At 38.0% G+C, this 15,428-nt stretch overlaps 1 protein-coding gene across 2 annotated transcripts in view; it reads right to left on the bottom strand.

Annotated features, from left to right (window-relative positions):
* Window positions 1-2,051: 2,051 nt before the first annotated feature.
* tet1 (tet methylcytosine dioxygenase 1) overlaps window positions 2,052-15,428 on the bottom strand; it is a 36,564-nt gene continuing 23,187 nt past the window's right edge. For both annotated transcript variants that reach the window (XM_039671606.2, XM_089116857.1), the window contains exons 5-11: window positions 13,836-13,929; window positions 13,540-13,748; window positions 12,608-12,758; window positions 9,244-9,333; window positions 8,620-8,757; window positions 7,845-8,157; window positions 2,052-4,291 (exon numbers count right to left, since the gene is read on the bottom strand). In XM_039671606.2, the coding sequence (XP_039527540.2) occupies window positions 3,381-4,291; window positions 7,845-8,157; window positions 8,620-8,757; window positions 9,244-9,333; window positions 12,608-12,758; window positions 13,540-13,748; window positions 13,836-13,929 (1,906 nt within the window). In that variant the 3' untranslated portion in view covers window positions 2,052-3,380. The remainder of the gene's footprint in view (window positions 4,292-7,844; window positions 8,158-8,619; window positions 8,758-9,243; window positions 9,334-12,607; window positions 12,759-13,539; window positions 13,749-13,835; window positions 13,930-15,428) is intronic.

The raw sequence follows: 15,428 nt of genomic DNA, 5'->3' as shown, positions 1-15,428 counted from the left end.
AATAAGTAAATAAGCAAATGCTAGGCTGAATTCTCTAAAAAAAAATGAAATATCCGAATCTTTGTGCTTTATGAAAATATTAGTCTGCAGTTTGAGCACCTCAACCAGTCAAACACAACAACTTTGGATCAACCAAACTATCAGGGAGATTGTTTGGAAACCGGTTTGAAAACAGTGATTATTTATGCATTTCTGTTTGGTGCTAGTGGGGCATAAATTACACACTTCAGCAACATACACAGAAGAGAATTGTCAAACTGATAATATACATTTTAAGGGGAACCACTTTTCCATTTCACAAAATATAAACAAAAATTTTAGAGAATTGAATTGGAAGACAATGCGAGAGTACTAGAAGCTTATGTCCAAAGATACACACAAAGACCTGAGAAAAGGGGAAAAATACAACAAAGGAGAACGAAAACATGCAAAAGACATCTAATGTGAATATATTAACTTCAAAAGGAATGTAACAAAATGAATTGACTAAAGTTTTACGATAGACTGTTGAGGGCCATGTTCAATCATCTGAACTCAAGAAAGATCCCATGAGTCAAACCTAAAAAAATGTCAGATAAATCAAACGTGAACAGCAACATGAAAACCAATGGAAATCAAATGCTTGGAAAACAAAAGCTCAGAAATATGCATAAAATCAGTGAGCTTTGAATCGGATTGCATTGGTAATTCCCTTAGGCTAATTGATGTTCATAGAACTGACATTTCAAAGTCAGTCAATTACCATCAGGGGACTTTGAGGTCATGGTATCATTTGTGCCACATAAAGTCAAGAAGAAAAACACTCAATAACATAGCATTATCTAATGATGTTCAAACAGAGTAAAACATTCAGCATCCCCTAAAATGAAAGATCTAACTAGTGCAGCACCTACATGTGATTTGTCAATGCCAGGGGACTCTGGTACTATGAATAAGCACCACTGAACGAGCACTAAAAGCCTTTCCCTGAGCTACAAACCCAGGCTTTTTTTCTTACACATGATGGTTTTACACAAAAACAACAGTTTAACTGTTCAGCAAAAATAGATTTAATTGAAGAGACAGTAGCGTGAACGTACAAATGCCACTCTGTGACTTCAAGTTCCCCAAAACTTTGGGATATTGTTGAGCTTTAATATCTTTGTTGCAGCTAGAGTACTATTTAAAACAGGTTTTCAGAGATAAAATGTAAAATTTCGCACAACCTATATGAAAAGATGTTGTTTCAAGTGCTGAAGTAAGAACAGCATTTTGGGTGTACAATGGTTTTGAACACTGACATACACTCTTTAGCACCTTGAAAAAGGAATTAAAATGCATTTTTTTTAGCCGTATGTTCACTTTAAAACTTGTAAGAGTAATGTAAACCTTTTGATTACAGGAGTAGTTCACTTTAAAAAAAAACTTTTGCTGATAATTTACTCACTCCCATGTCATCCAAGATGTCCATGTCTTTCTTTCTTCGGTTGAAAAGAAATTAAGGTTTTTGTTGAAAACATTCCAGGATTTTCTCCATATAATGGACTTCAATGGGAACCAAACGGTTCAAGGTCCAAAAGACAGTTTCAGTGCAAACTGCAAACTGTTCAAAGGGCTTTAAACGATTTCAGACGATGAATAAGGGTCTTATCAAGCGAAACGATAGCTCATTTAAAACAAAAAACAAAGTTTTATAAGCTCAAATGGTCGCCTTGCTCTGTTCTGTGATGAACGTTTGTGACTCTCCTGTTCATACTCGATTATTAAAATGAACAAATCTTTTTCCGAGTCAATTCGTTCATTAAATCAACCAAATGACACGAAAAAAGATTTATTCATTTTGATGAATGAGTTTGAACAGGAGAGTCACGAACGTGCATCACAGAACAGAGCAAGGCGACCATTTGAGCTTATAAAACTTAAAATTTGTTATTTATTCTTAAATGAGCGATCATTTAACTTGATAAGACCCCCATTCATCGTCTTGAATCGTTTAAAGCCCTTTGAACAGTTTGCAGTTTGCACTGAAACTGTCTTTTGGACCTTGAACCGTTTGATTCCCATTGAAGTCCATTATATGGAGAAAAATCCTGGAATGTTTTCATCAAAAACCTTAATGTATTTACGACTGAAGAAAGAATGACATGAACATCTTGGATGACATGGGAGTGAGTAAATTATCAGCAAAAGTTTTTTAAAAGTGAACTACTCCTTTAAGCCAGTATCTTGACTAGGCCTCTGGATACATAAGCAATTACGAAGTCATTCCTTTTAAAGTTGATCTTCTTATTCAAAGCAGCTAAATAAAACTGAACAAACTTGTACAAAAATGCACAGACACTGATCGACCCCACCCTCCGCACCAAAAAAAGTGAAAATAAAAATGCACCATGTAGCAATAAAAATATATGAAATGACATCTCAGGAGGTGTCATGGGATCACTTTAAAAGCACCAGTGAAAACATACAGTAAATTTGTTTGAATATAATTTAACACGCTTGAATTGTATAAAATGATTAAGTTGTTTTCAAGTCATGTTTCAACCTCTTTGGGAGTTACAAAAAAAATTGGGACTAAATAATACAAACTTTCACACAAGTGCCAGAAATGACCAATTAGACACGTTAGACACCAAAATGCAGCATAAAACCTTCCATGATTATTGCTTAAATATGCAAAGTTTTCTAATCATGATTGAGTCGACACCAAACACATGCCGACTGTAGATACTAGAACGATGGATAAACTAAATGTGCATATTGGAAACTTCAAATGTCAAGTTGGTCTGAAGATACAAAGTGCTTTTTAAAGGATGCCAAAACAATGTACATGTACCTTCAAAACCAACACGAATAACCCTAAAAATCGAACGGAAAGTTCCTGTAATAACCCATGTGGGGTTCACATTGGTCATTTAACCTTACTGTTACAATGGCACCATAAAATAGCAACTAGCAAGTGTCGGCCCAAAAGAGCACCCAAGGCTGAGACATGAAAATAGAATTCACATTTCACAATGTCAATTCGGAGTGTTTACTACACACGTCATTTAAAAGGATGACAAACTCCTATTGCAGTAAACAGGCTTGGACCAGAAATTAAATTACAAAATAGTTTTTGAAAATGATCAGAATAAATAATCACATTTACTATGCACTAATTTCATCTATATGTATAAAACCAGTTTTATAACATCTGTTCTGAGCACCATCTCTTTACAATAAAAAAAAAAAAAAATCAACACAGACATACACACCAAAACTCACAGTTAAAAACCCACAAACGGTAGTCGTAAAAGCTGAGATGAAGAGCACGAATTAAAAAAAGGGCGTACGTAAAAACGGGCGTGAAAAGATGACAGCTAGCTGAGGTAAGGCATTAGCTAGACAAGCGGAGAATGTCACGTCCAGCGGTTGTAAGGCCCGGTGACGTGCGTGAGGGAGTAGGGTGATGACATGACGACGCCGTCACGAGAAACGGTTAGCGATTGACGGGTAGGGACCTGAAGCTTGCGTCTCTCTTCCGCGTAAGTCTCGTTTTCGCTCTCCGTGTCCGAATCCATCGCCTTTGAGCTATCGTTGAGTCCCAGGCGCTCGGCCTCCTCTTTCTCCCTGGCCTTCTCGGCCATTTTAGCCTCCCACTGTTGCAGCCCGTGACCCGGGGCGTTCAGGCTCTTGTGCTGGTAGAAGACCAGGGAGATGCGGGTGGGATGAGTGCGGTCGGGACGCAGGATGGGAGTGGTAGCGTGCAGCTCCCGTCGAGCGCATTCGATCAGGATGGAGCCGTGGGAAGGAGCGACCGCGACCCCGCCGATATTCCTGTCGAGGAAATTGTGTTCGCTGTCAGACCACACCTCCTCTGCTTCTGGGGTCAGGGGTTGTGCCGAAACGGGCGTGCAGGTCAAGCGGCTGTGGAGACCCTCGGCCATCGGCGGGGAGAGCGGGGTGGGAGCCGCCCCGCCCTGGAAGCACCGCATCTCCTCAGGCTCCGATTTGAACGAGGGTGAGCGTTTCGGATTCATTCTTACAGGGTCGTTCGGATACGGGTTTCTGCGCGGTTCGGTCATCTGCCCGAGGGCCTCGTGTCCGTGTCTGAGAGGAGGAGGACCATTGCCGTGGTCCGTTCTTCCGGAGGGATCATGCTGAGGGAACTTCGGGTGCGTGGACATGCCGTGGGTGTACGGGACTGTAGAGTGGAAGTCTGGGAATTGGCTTCCTATGTCTGGAACCCCAGACAATCGCATGGTGGAACATAAATTACGAGTATCCTTTTCTGAGCATGGTGAATGCTCGACAGAGGTGTGTTTGAATGCTGTGGACAGAAACAAATAACAATAATGAGAATTTAATATAGAAACAATAAGTAATAACAAGAGCTCGTCTACTTTTGAATCCTAAATAAAACCACCGGAAGTTTTACCTTTCACTAAACATATTTAGATATATCGAAATAGTCTTCCAATGTGATTTCATGTATATCTAAATATGTTTAGATCTTCACAGTGAAAGGTAAAACTTCCCAAATCTCTGTGTAAACAATGAGTGACGTACACACTAAGCGATCACTTCCGGACCGAAGCGCCCGTGCCTTCAGATCAGTCGGACGTGGCTGTGGTTACAAACGGTAAAAACGATATAAATACTGTTCGTTTTCTCACACAAACCGCTCGTTTCGTGTCTTATGACATTTGCGAGTCATTAAATCATGTTTAATTTGGACTTCTCTGTGCATGCTCTTTGAGGTGGACCCCCTAAACCTGCATTATATGACTGACAGACAAGAACGGTTTGACCGAAAAATATCAAAATTGAAAATACTGTGGAAACAAAGACAGCTACATCTTGGATGCCCTTGAGGTAAGCTAAAACTATCCCTTTAACTACTTTTAGGAATAAAAAGAAACCCATTTCATTTTTTTGTTATTTTCATTTTGAAATTGAATAAAGATTACATTTGAATAATGAATTGAATAATTAAATACAAATTAATTTTACTAAAGAATTATTAGTGTTTTTAAAGATTAACTTTAAGTGTTTATAGTTGTTTATTAATATTTTGAATTCGTTTTTATTTTTATATTTTTCATTTTCATATTAGTTCAAGGTTTATTTATTGTATTGCTGGTTTTATCTATATATTATTTTTATTCATTTTTTTTGTTATTTTCGTTTTGAAATTGAATAAAGATTACATTTAAATAATGAATTGAATAATTAAATACAAATTAATTTTACTAAAGAATTATTAGTGTTTTTAAAGATTAACTTTAAGTGTTTATAGTTGTTTATTAATATTTTGAATTCGTTTTTATTTTTATATTTTTCATTTTCATATTAGTTCAAGGTTTATTAATTGTATTGCTGGTTTTATCTATATATTATTTTTATTCATTTTCAGTCAAGTTTTATTTATTATAAAGTGATCATTCCTAAAACAATCCTACACAACTAAGTGATTTTTCAAGGAACAGACTGACTCACACCATGCTCTAGTGCGGTAGTTCCCCACCCTGGCCCTGGAGCACCCCATCACTGCACATTTTTGACGTCTCTCTTATTTGACACACCCATTTCACTCCTTAGAGCCATTACTAATGTGTTTGGTTAGGGAGACATCTAAAATATGCAGCGCTAGAAGGCATAGGTGGAGGGTGAACCAATTCCAGGATAAAGATAAGAAGTTGCGCTTCCCCTTTAAAAACATACATTTCCATGCAATAGTTTCAATTTATGTGCTGTTGTATAACCTACACAGCCCTGCATAAATGCTCCTGATAAATTTATCATCAAAGCATCTACAAACCACTGTTAATTTTAACACAAAAGCTAGCATACTGTATGCAGGATTTGGCAAAATGTTTATTTTATTGCATTTTTACCCCAAAACGTGCAAAAAGCCTTGCCTTTACAATCACTAAAAAGCTGTCATCTTCATCGCAACCTCACAAAGTTCTGTGATAGTAATAAATGAAGCTCTCTGCACAATGAATCTCTTATTTACATAATGTCTACACTTTGTGATTTTGAGAGGATTTGCTAGCGTGCAGAACTCAGAATCCACACACTACTCTAATGGCTGGAGTTTGGGACAGGAGCGCAGCACAGTTCGCAAATATAGTTAGGCAATATGCTATAATTAAAACCTAACAGAAAAAAAATGATCCTAGACCATCAGTTATGGGCAGCTTTATTCCTCTAACAGCAATCAGATGCAGCAGCAGGAAGTGGTTTGAGTGAGAAAATTCCACACTAGTCTCAAGTCCATAGCCAGAGCCAGGGAAAGGCGAAGACTTGCTTAGATTACACAGGCATTATATTACAACTGGGGGAACTCCAGGACCAGGGGGAACCAAACATAAGTGGGCGCTTTTCAAACATAAGGTTGTATCCTAATGAGGCTGTGTCCTTCCTGGACCATTCAGAATCCTCCTCAGCATTGAATGCTAGAATGAGATGCTCTAATAAGACCTCATGGCTACGTCACATGTTCCCACGCCCAAGCATCCTTCAAATTGAGATGGCCTTCAGTGGTGCTTGATGACGTGGCAGCCTAAATATGCAGCTTTACTCGGACACTGAGAAGCACCCATAGAAACAGATCCTGGTGCCTGCCCAGCACTGCACATTTTGAACGTTTCATTTATTGGACACACCCAGTTCATGTCATGGAGTACTCAACAAATCAGCTGATGATTTATTTCAGCTGGGTTCATTTAAGGATTCAAAACATGCATGCAGTGCTGGAGAGGCTTCAAGAACTGATTAAAGGAATAGTTCACTTTTAAAAAAAAACCTTTTGCTGATAATTTACTCACCTCCATGTCATCCAAGATATCCATGTCATTCTTTCTTCAGTCGTAAAGAAATTAAGGTTTTTGATGGAAACATTCCAGGATTTTTCTCCATATAATGCACTTCAATGGGAACCAAACAGTTCAAGGTCCAAAAGACAGTTAGTGCAAACTGTTGAAAGGGCTTTAAGCGATTTTTTAGACGATGAATAAGGGTCTTATCAAGCGAAACGTTCGCTCATTTAAAAAAAAAAAAAATTAAGTTTTATAAGCTCAAATGGTCGCCTTGCTCTGTTCTGTGATGCGCGTTCGTGACTCTCCTGTTCGAACTCGTTCATCAAAATGAACAAATCTTTTCCTGAGTCAACTCGTTCATGACACGAAAAAAGATTTGTTCATTTTGAGCGAGTTCGAACGGCTTTCATCGTCTGGAATAGTTCAAAGCCCTTTGAACAGTTTGCAGTTTGCAATGAAACTCTTTTGGACCTTAAACCGTTTGGTTCCCATTGAAGTCCATTATATGGAGAAAAATCCTGTAATGTTTTCATCAAAAACCTTAATGTCTTTTCAACTGAAGAAAGAAAGACATGGACATCTTGGATGACATGGGGGTGAGTAAATTATCAGCAGAAGTTTTTTTTAAAAGTGAACTACTCCTTTAAGGCCCCGTTTACACGAAGGGAAAACGCAGATATTTTCATGCGGTTTGGCCTCTCATTTACACAAAAACCCTGTTTTTATGACAGAAAACGATTATTTCTAAAAACTCAGGATTCTGATTGGCTTTATCCTTCTCCCAACACTGCCGCCCATAGGTTTCGCATAGTTATGATAGAGCTCGACGGTGTATTTATGCTGGTGTTATCGCGATTTTATTATTGAAAACGGAGAGGGGGAAAATATTAGTTTCTCTAAATACCCAGCTCTGTGTAAACGTGGCCTAAAACCCCCTGTATGCGTTAAGAACATAGTAAGGTGGCGGTAATGTGCGAAATCGATGTGAATCGCCAAAGAAAAAAAGGAAGAATAAGAACATGGCAAGGCTCCAAAGAAAGAAGACTGAACTGGAAATACCTTTAAGAGGCTCGTTCTTAACTTTCACAGGGGTGACCTGCTTACTATCCAGGCCGCTCAGTTTCTCAGCATGGGCTCTTTTGGCCTCCAGCCTCCTCTTGCGCGCTGACTTGACGGGCTCAGCCAACAGCCGCACTTCTCTTGGGAAAGCAGAGAGGACCTGCAGTGCCCCAGTCTTTATCTTGGCCCACTGACCCTCAACATGGCCAAACTCATCCGTGTCAGAGATCTTATAGAGCGGCAGGACATGCAGCTGCTCGTCCTCTGGAATGTTCCTAACTGCACGGTTATCCTCCTTGGTTAAAGTGCATACCTGCAGTTCACAGGAAGCAAATGCAAATGAGAGTTTTTACCATACATTTAAATCTGAATAGTGTCTTTAGAAAAAAGAAAGGTTCCCACTTTATATTAAGTGGCTTTAAGTACTATGTAATTACATTGAAATGAATAATTTGATAAAATTGACTTATTGTGTACATACATGTTTCTACATTGTACTTAGATTTTAAAATTCCAGTTTGTAATATTACATTTGTAATTACACAGTTGATACACCTTAACCTACCCTTAAACCAACCCATACCACCACACCTGTCCCTAACCTTACCCATATCACACCTCAATAGCAGCAACAGTGTTTTACAATACAACAGGGACACAGTAATACATTGTACTTATTGTTCAATGGAAGTACCTAGTACTTAAAGCCACTTAATATAAAGTGGGACCAAAGAAAGTATTAAGTTGACATTGTGACAGTAGAGGTGAGCCTCACCACAGTGCTTCCATTGGTCATGTTATGTGTGTCTCTGTGGGCATGAGCACAGAAGTCCACACAAGCAGTCACACCAGAGAACGGTCGACCTTCCCTCCTGCCCAGCCGACAGTTGTTCCCCAGCTGATCCTGCTCCACCTGATGGATTACAGATCATTCGAATTCTTTTCTTACAAATGTACGCAGAGCTCAGTTTGCTTTTTCTAGGATGCTATCCAACTTATTTCAAACATAAGAGCAGGTGCAGCCATTTGTAACTTGAATGTGTGAGGTTTCTGGTGTCATTCGCATCCAGTTATTTTTGCTGTACAGCGTAACCGTCCGTTACAATGCGTTATATTGCAAACTTATGATCGTTTTCATATTATTTTAATTTATTATCATAATCGTGAACACTGATTTGTGGTCCAAATAGTTTTACAGCACTTTGTTATTCTTCTAGTTATTTATAATGAATCAGAAGTCTCACACATTCCTGTAAAATAGCTTAATTCTGCATTGCAAAATGAGGTCTCGAAATCACAACATTATCAAAAGTGACATAATCAACTTAAACGATTAACATGTTTTGCTGTTGAGCCCTGCTTAAGAGCAGCTTTAACTTTGTCGTGACAGAGTTCATACCTGGTTGTAAAAGGCCTGAGGAGCAAGTCTCTTGTAGACAGGTGCCAAATCTGATGCCAGATTGTGCAAGTTTTTCTCCAACTTCTCCTCCTAACCACAAAATCAAACAAAGGCTGATTTAAATTACCATAAAGCTGAATAATACACAACTGTTCAAAATGTCTATTATGTTCACCAAGGTTGCATTTACTTGATCCGAAAAATTAAGTTAAAACAGCCATATTGTGAAATATCATTACAATATGCAATTACTGTTTACTATTTTAATATATCTTAAAAAGCAATTTATTCCTGTGACGCCAATGCTGAATTTTCAGTCTCACACTAGTCTTCATTGTCACATGCTCCTTCTGTCAGGGTTATTTGGTCATGTTTATTCTTAGTTTTCATATCTCACCTTCCTGCCTCAGTTAGTTTCTTTACTCAGTTTCAGGTGTGTCATTGTGTACCGGTGTTTGTGTCATTATCCTCTCTCTATTTTAGTTCAGTTTGTGGCAGTTGTCAGGTTTCATTTATGTTGGTATCAGATGTATGTCTGCATGTGAGTTGTGTTGCACTGTTGCCCTGTGTTTTATTAAAGATTGTTACTCTTCATTTTCTTCGTCGATCGTTTGTCTCACCACACAACCCGGTTACATTAGACCCAACCCAAAGTGAAAGTAAGCGGATTATAGCTTGTGATTATTTCATCCTCTTCAGTCTGTGTTTTGTTACAGTTTTGTTTGTTGTTTTTTTTCTCATGGAATTCCCTGCCGTCAAGCTGCTCTGCTTTGATTAGGGAGATCGCTCCCTCGAGGAACATGGAAGAATTCCTGGATCTGGAACCTTAGACAACCTTCCGGATGACTGCCTCTGCACGTTTCTATGTGTGGGAAACATCTCGCAGTTTTCCAGGGAATCGATTATGTGGAGTGGGTGCTGGCTTCCTGTGGATCAACCTTCACTGCTGAGGATCTATCTAACCCCACTCCAGCCCAGACCCAATGCCCAGCCAGAACCCTACGGTCAGAATTAAGCAGTTTTTGAGCCCACCGCAGACTTCAAGCCCTTCACATGCCATGGAGGATGTGTGAGCCTGACCTGGTGTGCGTGGTGGCTGCGTCATCCATCACAGAAGCCCCTTTGAGAGCCGGTTCGGAGCCGGTGCCTGCGTGCGAACCAGTGCTTTGTGTTTCGACAGCCAAAGAACCGGTTCTCGGCCAGGAAAACTGGTTCCAAAGCGGCACCAACTCTTTGCTGGACTAGAACCGTTCTTTTACCACGTCATGCCCGGCTGGGCCGGGTTTAGATGTGTTCTAAACATCTTTTCTGACCATAATAAAGGATCGCAAATGCAAGAGAAACATTTGCAAAAACACGATGGAGTCCGCCTTTGTAATTGTTATGCTTGAAGTTAACGCAAGCGTTTCTATTAGGGCTGTGCAAAAATTAATTGTGAATTAATCGCATCCAAAATAAAAGTCTGTGTTTACATAATATATTTGTGTGTGCTGTATATAATTATTTTGTATATATAAATACCTATGCATGCATGTATATATTTAAGAATTATTTGCGCTTAAATTCTGTATTTATATATAAATACATAATCTATATTATATAAATATAAATACTTTTTATATGAATAACACATTTTCTTAAATATATACATGCATGTGTGTGTATTTATATGAAGAGTTCAGATGCAAAAGCCTCTAAATGCCATTTGAAATTTTCTTCTTTAATGATGATTTTTATCAAACTTGTATATTTAAGTTCAGTAATTTCACTTAAATGGCAATGATAATTACCTATTAATTGTTATTTAAGTGAAATTACTGAACTTAAATATACAAGTTTGATAAAAATCATCATTAAAGAAGAAAATTTCAAATGGCATTTAGAGGCTTTTGCATCTGAATTCTTCATATATACAAAATAATTATATATACAGCACACACAAATATATTATGTAAACACAGACTTTTATTTTGGATGTGATTAATCGCAATTAATTTTTGCACAGCCCTAGTTTCTATTTTTGTCATTTTTTTTATTGAAGACATTAAGCAAAGAAGAAAACAGTCACAATATAGTACAAATAAACGGAAAGAAAAAAAGACATAAGACAGGGCAACATAACTTATCAGAAAAGATTACATATCAAACGAAAAGATTAAAAGACTTACATATTTCAATTGTTTTTAAAAGCCTTCTTGGTACACGAGTTAGAGATAATCCCAAAGTAATGTTGAACTTGCAAGCGTTTCTAGCAAAGACGTATGGCGACGTACACAGTGACGTAACGATGTTGTTCCCTGGGTGCTCTAGTCAGTGGAAAAACAAATAAGTTCTGAAGCGGTTCGCAAGTTGAACCAACTCCGAACCAACTTTGAACCAGCACCAGTTCCGAACCAGTTCTTTTTTTTGGTGGAAAAGGGGTAAGAGGGAGCTTTTGGGAATCGAAAGGGCAAGGAGGAGAGCCCCCCCCCCCCCCCCCCCCGACCTAATTAGCTACGCCCTCAGCCACTCCTGCTACCCACTCGTATGCCCTGTGTATCATGAAAGATTGTACTCTTCATCGATCGTTTGTCTCACCACATAAACTGGTTACACCTTCAGAAACGCTATTTGCTGCTTAAGAAACATTTCTTATTATCATCAATGTTGAAAACCATTGTGCTGATTAATAACTGTGTAGAAATTATGAAACACTTTTTTTTAAATAGAAAGTTCAAAATAAGATCATTTATTTGAAATGGAAACTTGTAACATTTTAAAAGGTCTTGCACTTTTTTGGTCAATTTAATGCATCCTTGGTCTAAGAGTGCGTTATTGAGAGGTTATTTCACTAAGAATGAATTTTACATTACATAAAATGTCATGCAGCAAATGCTCTGTGCATTGATTTTCAATCTTGCAGGATGTTTCTAAAACCTTGGTTGCAAAGATACAGTGTCACTTCACCACGGCAAATAATATTGAATGACGTGGCACTATTTTAATGCACATTTCGCATTTGGTTAAACTAAATTAAAAAAAACACAAAAGTCATTCAACTGATCTTTGGATTCGCCCCTTGATTTAAGTGTGAGTGTGAGTCTGAGTGATTTACTATTAACTTAAGCTTTTTTACTTAGTGATTGCAACTGATTGCAACTGCTTCATGTAAGTCAGGTGTGCTCACACAGGATATTCTCATGAGAGTTGCACATCTCATTAAAGTTACTATGGCTTGTTGGCAGGATTTTGAAAACAAGCATAATGATCCAGAACGAAGCCTTTCTTCGCACATATCCAGTGTGCTAATGTTGAAAATCAATGAACTGAGAATATATCTCCAATGAGTCTCACTAATATCTATAAGTATATCGCTAATGCTCACCTCCTCAGGATAGTCCCCCAGCAGTCTGAACTTCCGGGGCGTTTTGCTGCGTGCAAACTTGCAGCCGTTGAAGTACATACTCCAGGAGCAACCAAACGAGAAAGACGCACCGCAGGTCTCCGGGTCCAGACCCTGACACGCACAGGTACGACTAACAGGAGAGATAAAGAACATGAGGTAAGTTATAGTGCAATGGTATACTATATTAGAGAACTGGCTGGTGATGCTGTTATTCAACAGAAAATGACACATTATTTCAAGATATTAAATTACAAAGTCTTGATTTTGTTTTTGGGGTCTACTATAGGTTTTCATGTTCGAATGTTCAAAAAACAGATTATTTTTCACATTTTACATTGTTGCGACACCTCTCTTCCCAGTCAGTCAGTAACACTCTGTTTAGTTTCTGTCCCCTCCTTCCAAAAAGTGAAATGTGCTCTGATTGGTTGACTGGACCAGCATGTTGTGATTGGTCAATCGCTTTGGGAGTGTTTTGGAAATGTCACACCCCATCCCATAATCACTACTAACTCAACCAGTTCCCAGAGGAAAACTCAAAATTGCAATCGGTGCGTTTCAGGGAGTTCAGAAACAGTGCTTAGTGATATAGAATAACTTCTTATGGAGTGGACTTTGTGCTTTGTAACTTGTATTCTCAAACCGCATGAAAAACACAATAAAGAATGTTGAAAATGTAAAAAATTCTTTAGCGTTTATGACATACACCTATACTAGCCAGTTCTTTTTAGCAGGGAACGTGCAGTTACAAAATGATGATGTGAAGGAGTTGGTGTGAAGGCTTCAAGAAAAATACTCATGCACCACAAGCACTTCATCAAGAGCCACCTCCAAATGTTCTTTTGTATTTGTGTGAGGGAGTGTGTACGTGATTTATTCCCACACACTCTGTCCGTATGTTACTTGTGACTCACTCCTCATTGAGGGCACAGCGGCGGCTAGTGGGCGAGCCATATTTGCAGAGAGTCTGTGTGAGCTCCTGGTACAGGCTGTCAGCCACACTGCGTTGGATCCCCTCCCAGGCCAGGATGAGAATGACTACCACTGCATTCTGACAGCAGTGACCAGCACGCTGCCGCACAAGACACAACAACTTCTCTTCCTCACTTCCTCTGCGGATGATCTGGAGAATTGAAAACAGGTGCAGACAGTATATGAAGGAACAGACATTTCAACAAGCTCTTCTTCGTATATCATATAGGTCACTCACCCACTTAGCGATTGGGCAACCCTGTGAGCTCCTCCCCTCTTTACCAGTATACACCACAACCTCCACGCGGACTGCGTTGCCTTTCTCGCCATATCTGTGATGAGAACAGTGCATTGAGTTCTGTGTATGTTAAGCACTATAACACAGGGGTTTTCAAACTTTTGATTGCAAAGGACCCCCAAATATGATGAAATGCAAAAAGGAAGAGCAATCAGTATGCAGATAGTAAGATGGGTTGTATTATTTGTAATATTTAGGGTTAGGGGTCTGACAAACTCTAACAAGAAAGTTGGAGAAATATCAAAATAGTGTTATACTTTTGGATGCACGGATGATGGGAAATAGTATTGCCACAACATCAGACTGCAATAATTATAGCAGTTTAGTAGTAACCACTCAACCTCTGTGGTGAGAAAGAATTACTATATGGGCCCCTTGAACCCAGTTATGGGCTTCCTGTTTCAACTTTTAGAGAGCATGAAAGTGTGTTTCCACTAAAATGCATCTGTGGTTGCAGTCTAACTACATGTATACTTGTGTATTTGTCAGTGTCAAACAGATTACACAACAGGTTTACACATTCAGTATGATTTGGTTGCCCTGTGCTAGAGTTATAGTTTTTAATAATGCAAACACATTAGCTACATTTACATGCAACCTTATAAGCATTACTTAACTTTACTAATAGATCAATAAGAAAAGTCTGGTTATAAAAAATTTTCTTTGTAAAAGAAAACTGTTTTATAGAACCCTAAAACCGTATACTGGACAAATAAGATTTATTCAAGGTTTATTTTTAATAAATACTTCCCTTGATCTGAGCGGTACAAGATTTGGCTACTTTTCCTAAGTTTGCCTCCTAAACACACACATTTTTTTTTGACTCAATTCTACAATGTTAAGTGGGTGAAAAAAAACAACAACTCCTTAATCTTGTATTTGGGTCAAAAATGGGCACCCATAGAAATGAATGGGAAAAACTGTAGTTAGAGCATTCTAAAATAAGCCAAAATAAGACACCAGGTGACCGCAAAGTTACTTTATCTTTAGGTTTTAGCTCTAAGAACTTATTGGAATGATATTTTAATGTAGTTAAAAAATTAAAAAAAAAAAAAAAACATAAAAATAAGCATAATTTACATAGAAAATATGGTACTTTTTGAAGTAAATAAAAAAAATAAAATAAAAAAACACCATAAATGGATAGACAAAACTTTATCGAAGACAGTGATATAAAAATTTATAATAAATAAAAATTAGGATCACACCTGAGTCCTCTGTGCCCACATTTGTCCACAATTACAGAATTAAGGGCTATAAAGTGAATTGAGGGTTATAGAACGTAACCTATCTGTAAAAACTACACTAATACTTAATAATAATTCATATTAAATAATATAGTTTTAAAATATAAAAAAAATTTTTTTTAAATAAATATTAAGCAATAAATGTTTCTGCACATATTACAAATTACACATATTTCCCAAAATTTCAAAATACGGTTTGTCATAATAGACTATGTAGAAAAAAAATCATAAGAAAGATGGGATATTTGACACACCCAAGATAAAAGGTAACCATGTTACAATTATA

This window comes from Pimephales promelas, chromosome 11, assembly GCF_988280905.1.
Source record: "Pimephales promelas chromosome 11, fPimPro1.hap1.1, whole genome shotgun sequence".
Lineage (NCBI taxonomy): Eukaryota > Metazoa > Chordata > Actinopteri > Cypriniformes > Leuciscidae > Pimephales > Pimephales promelas.
The sequence above is the reverse complement of the archived record's forward strand: the minus strand, read 5'-3'. Positions and strand labels throughout refer to the sequence as shown.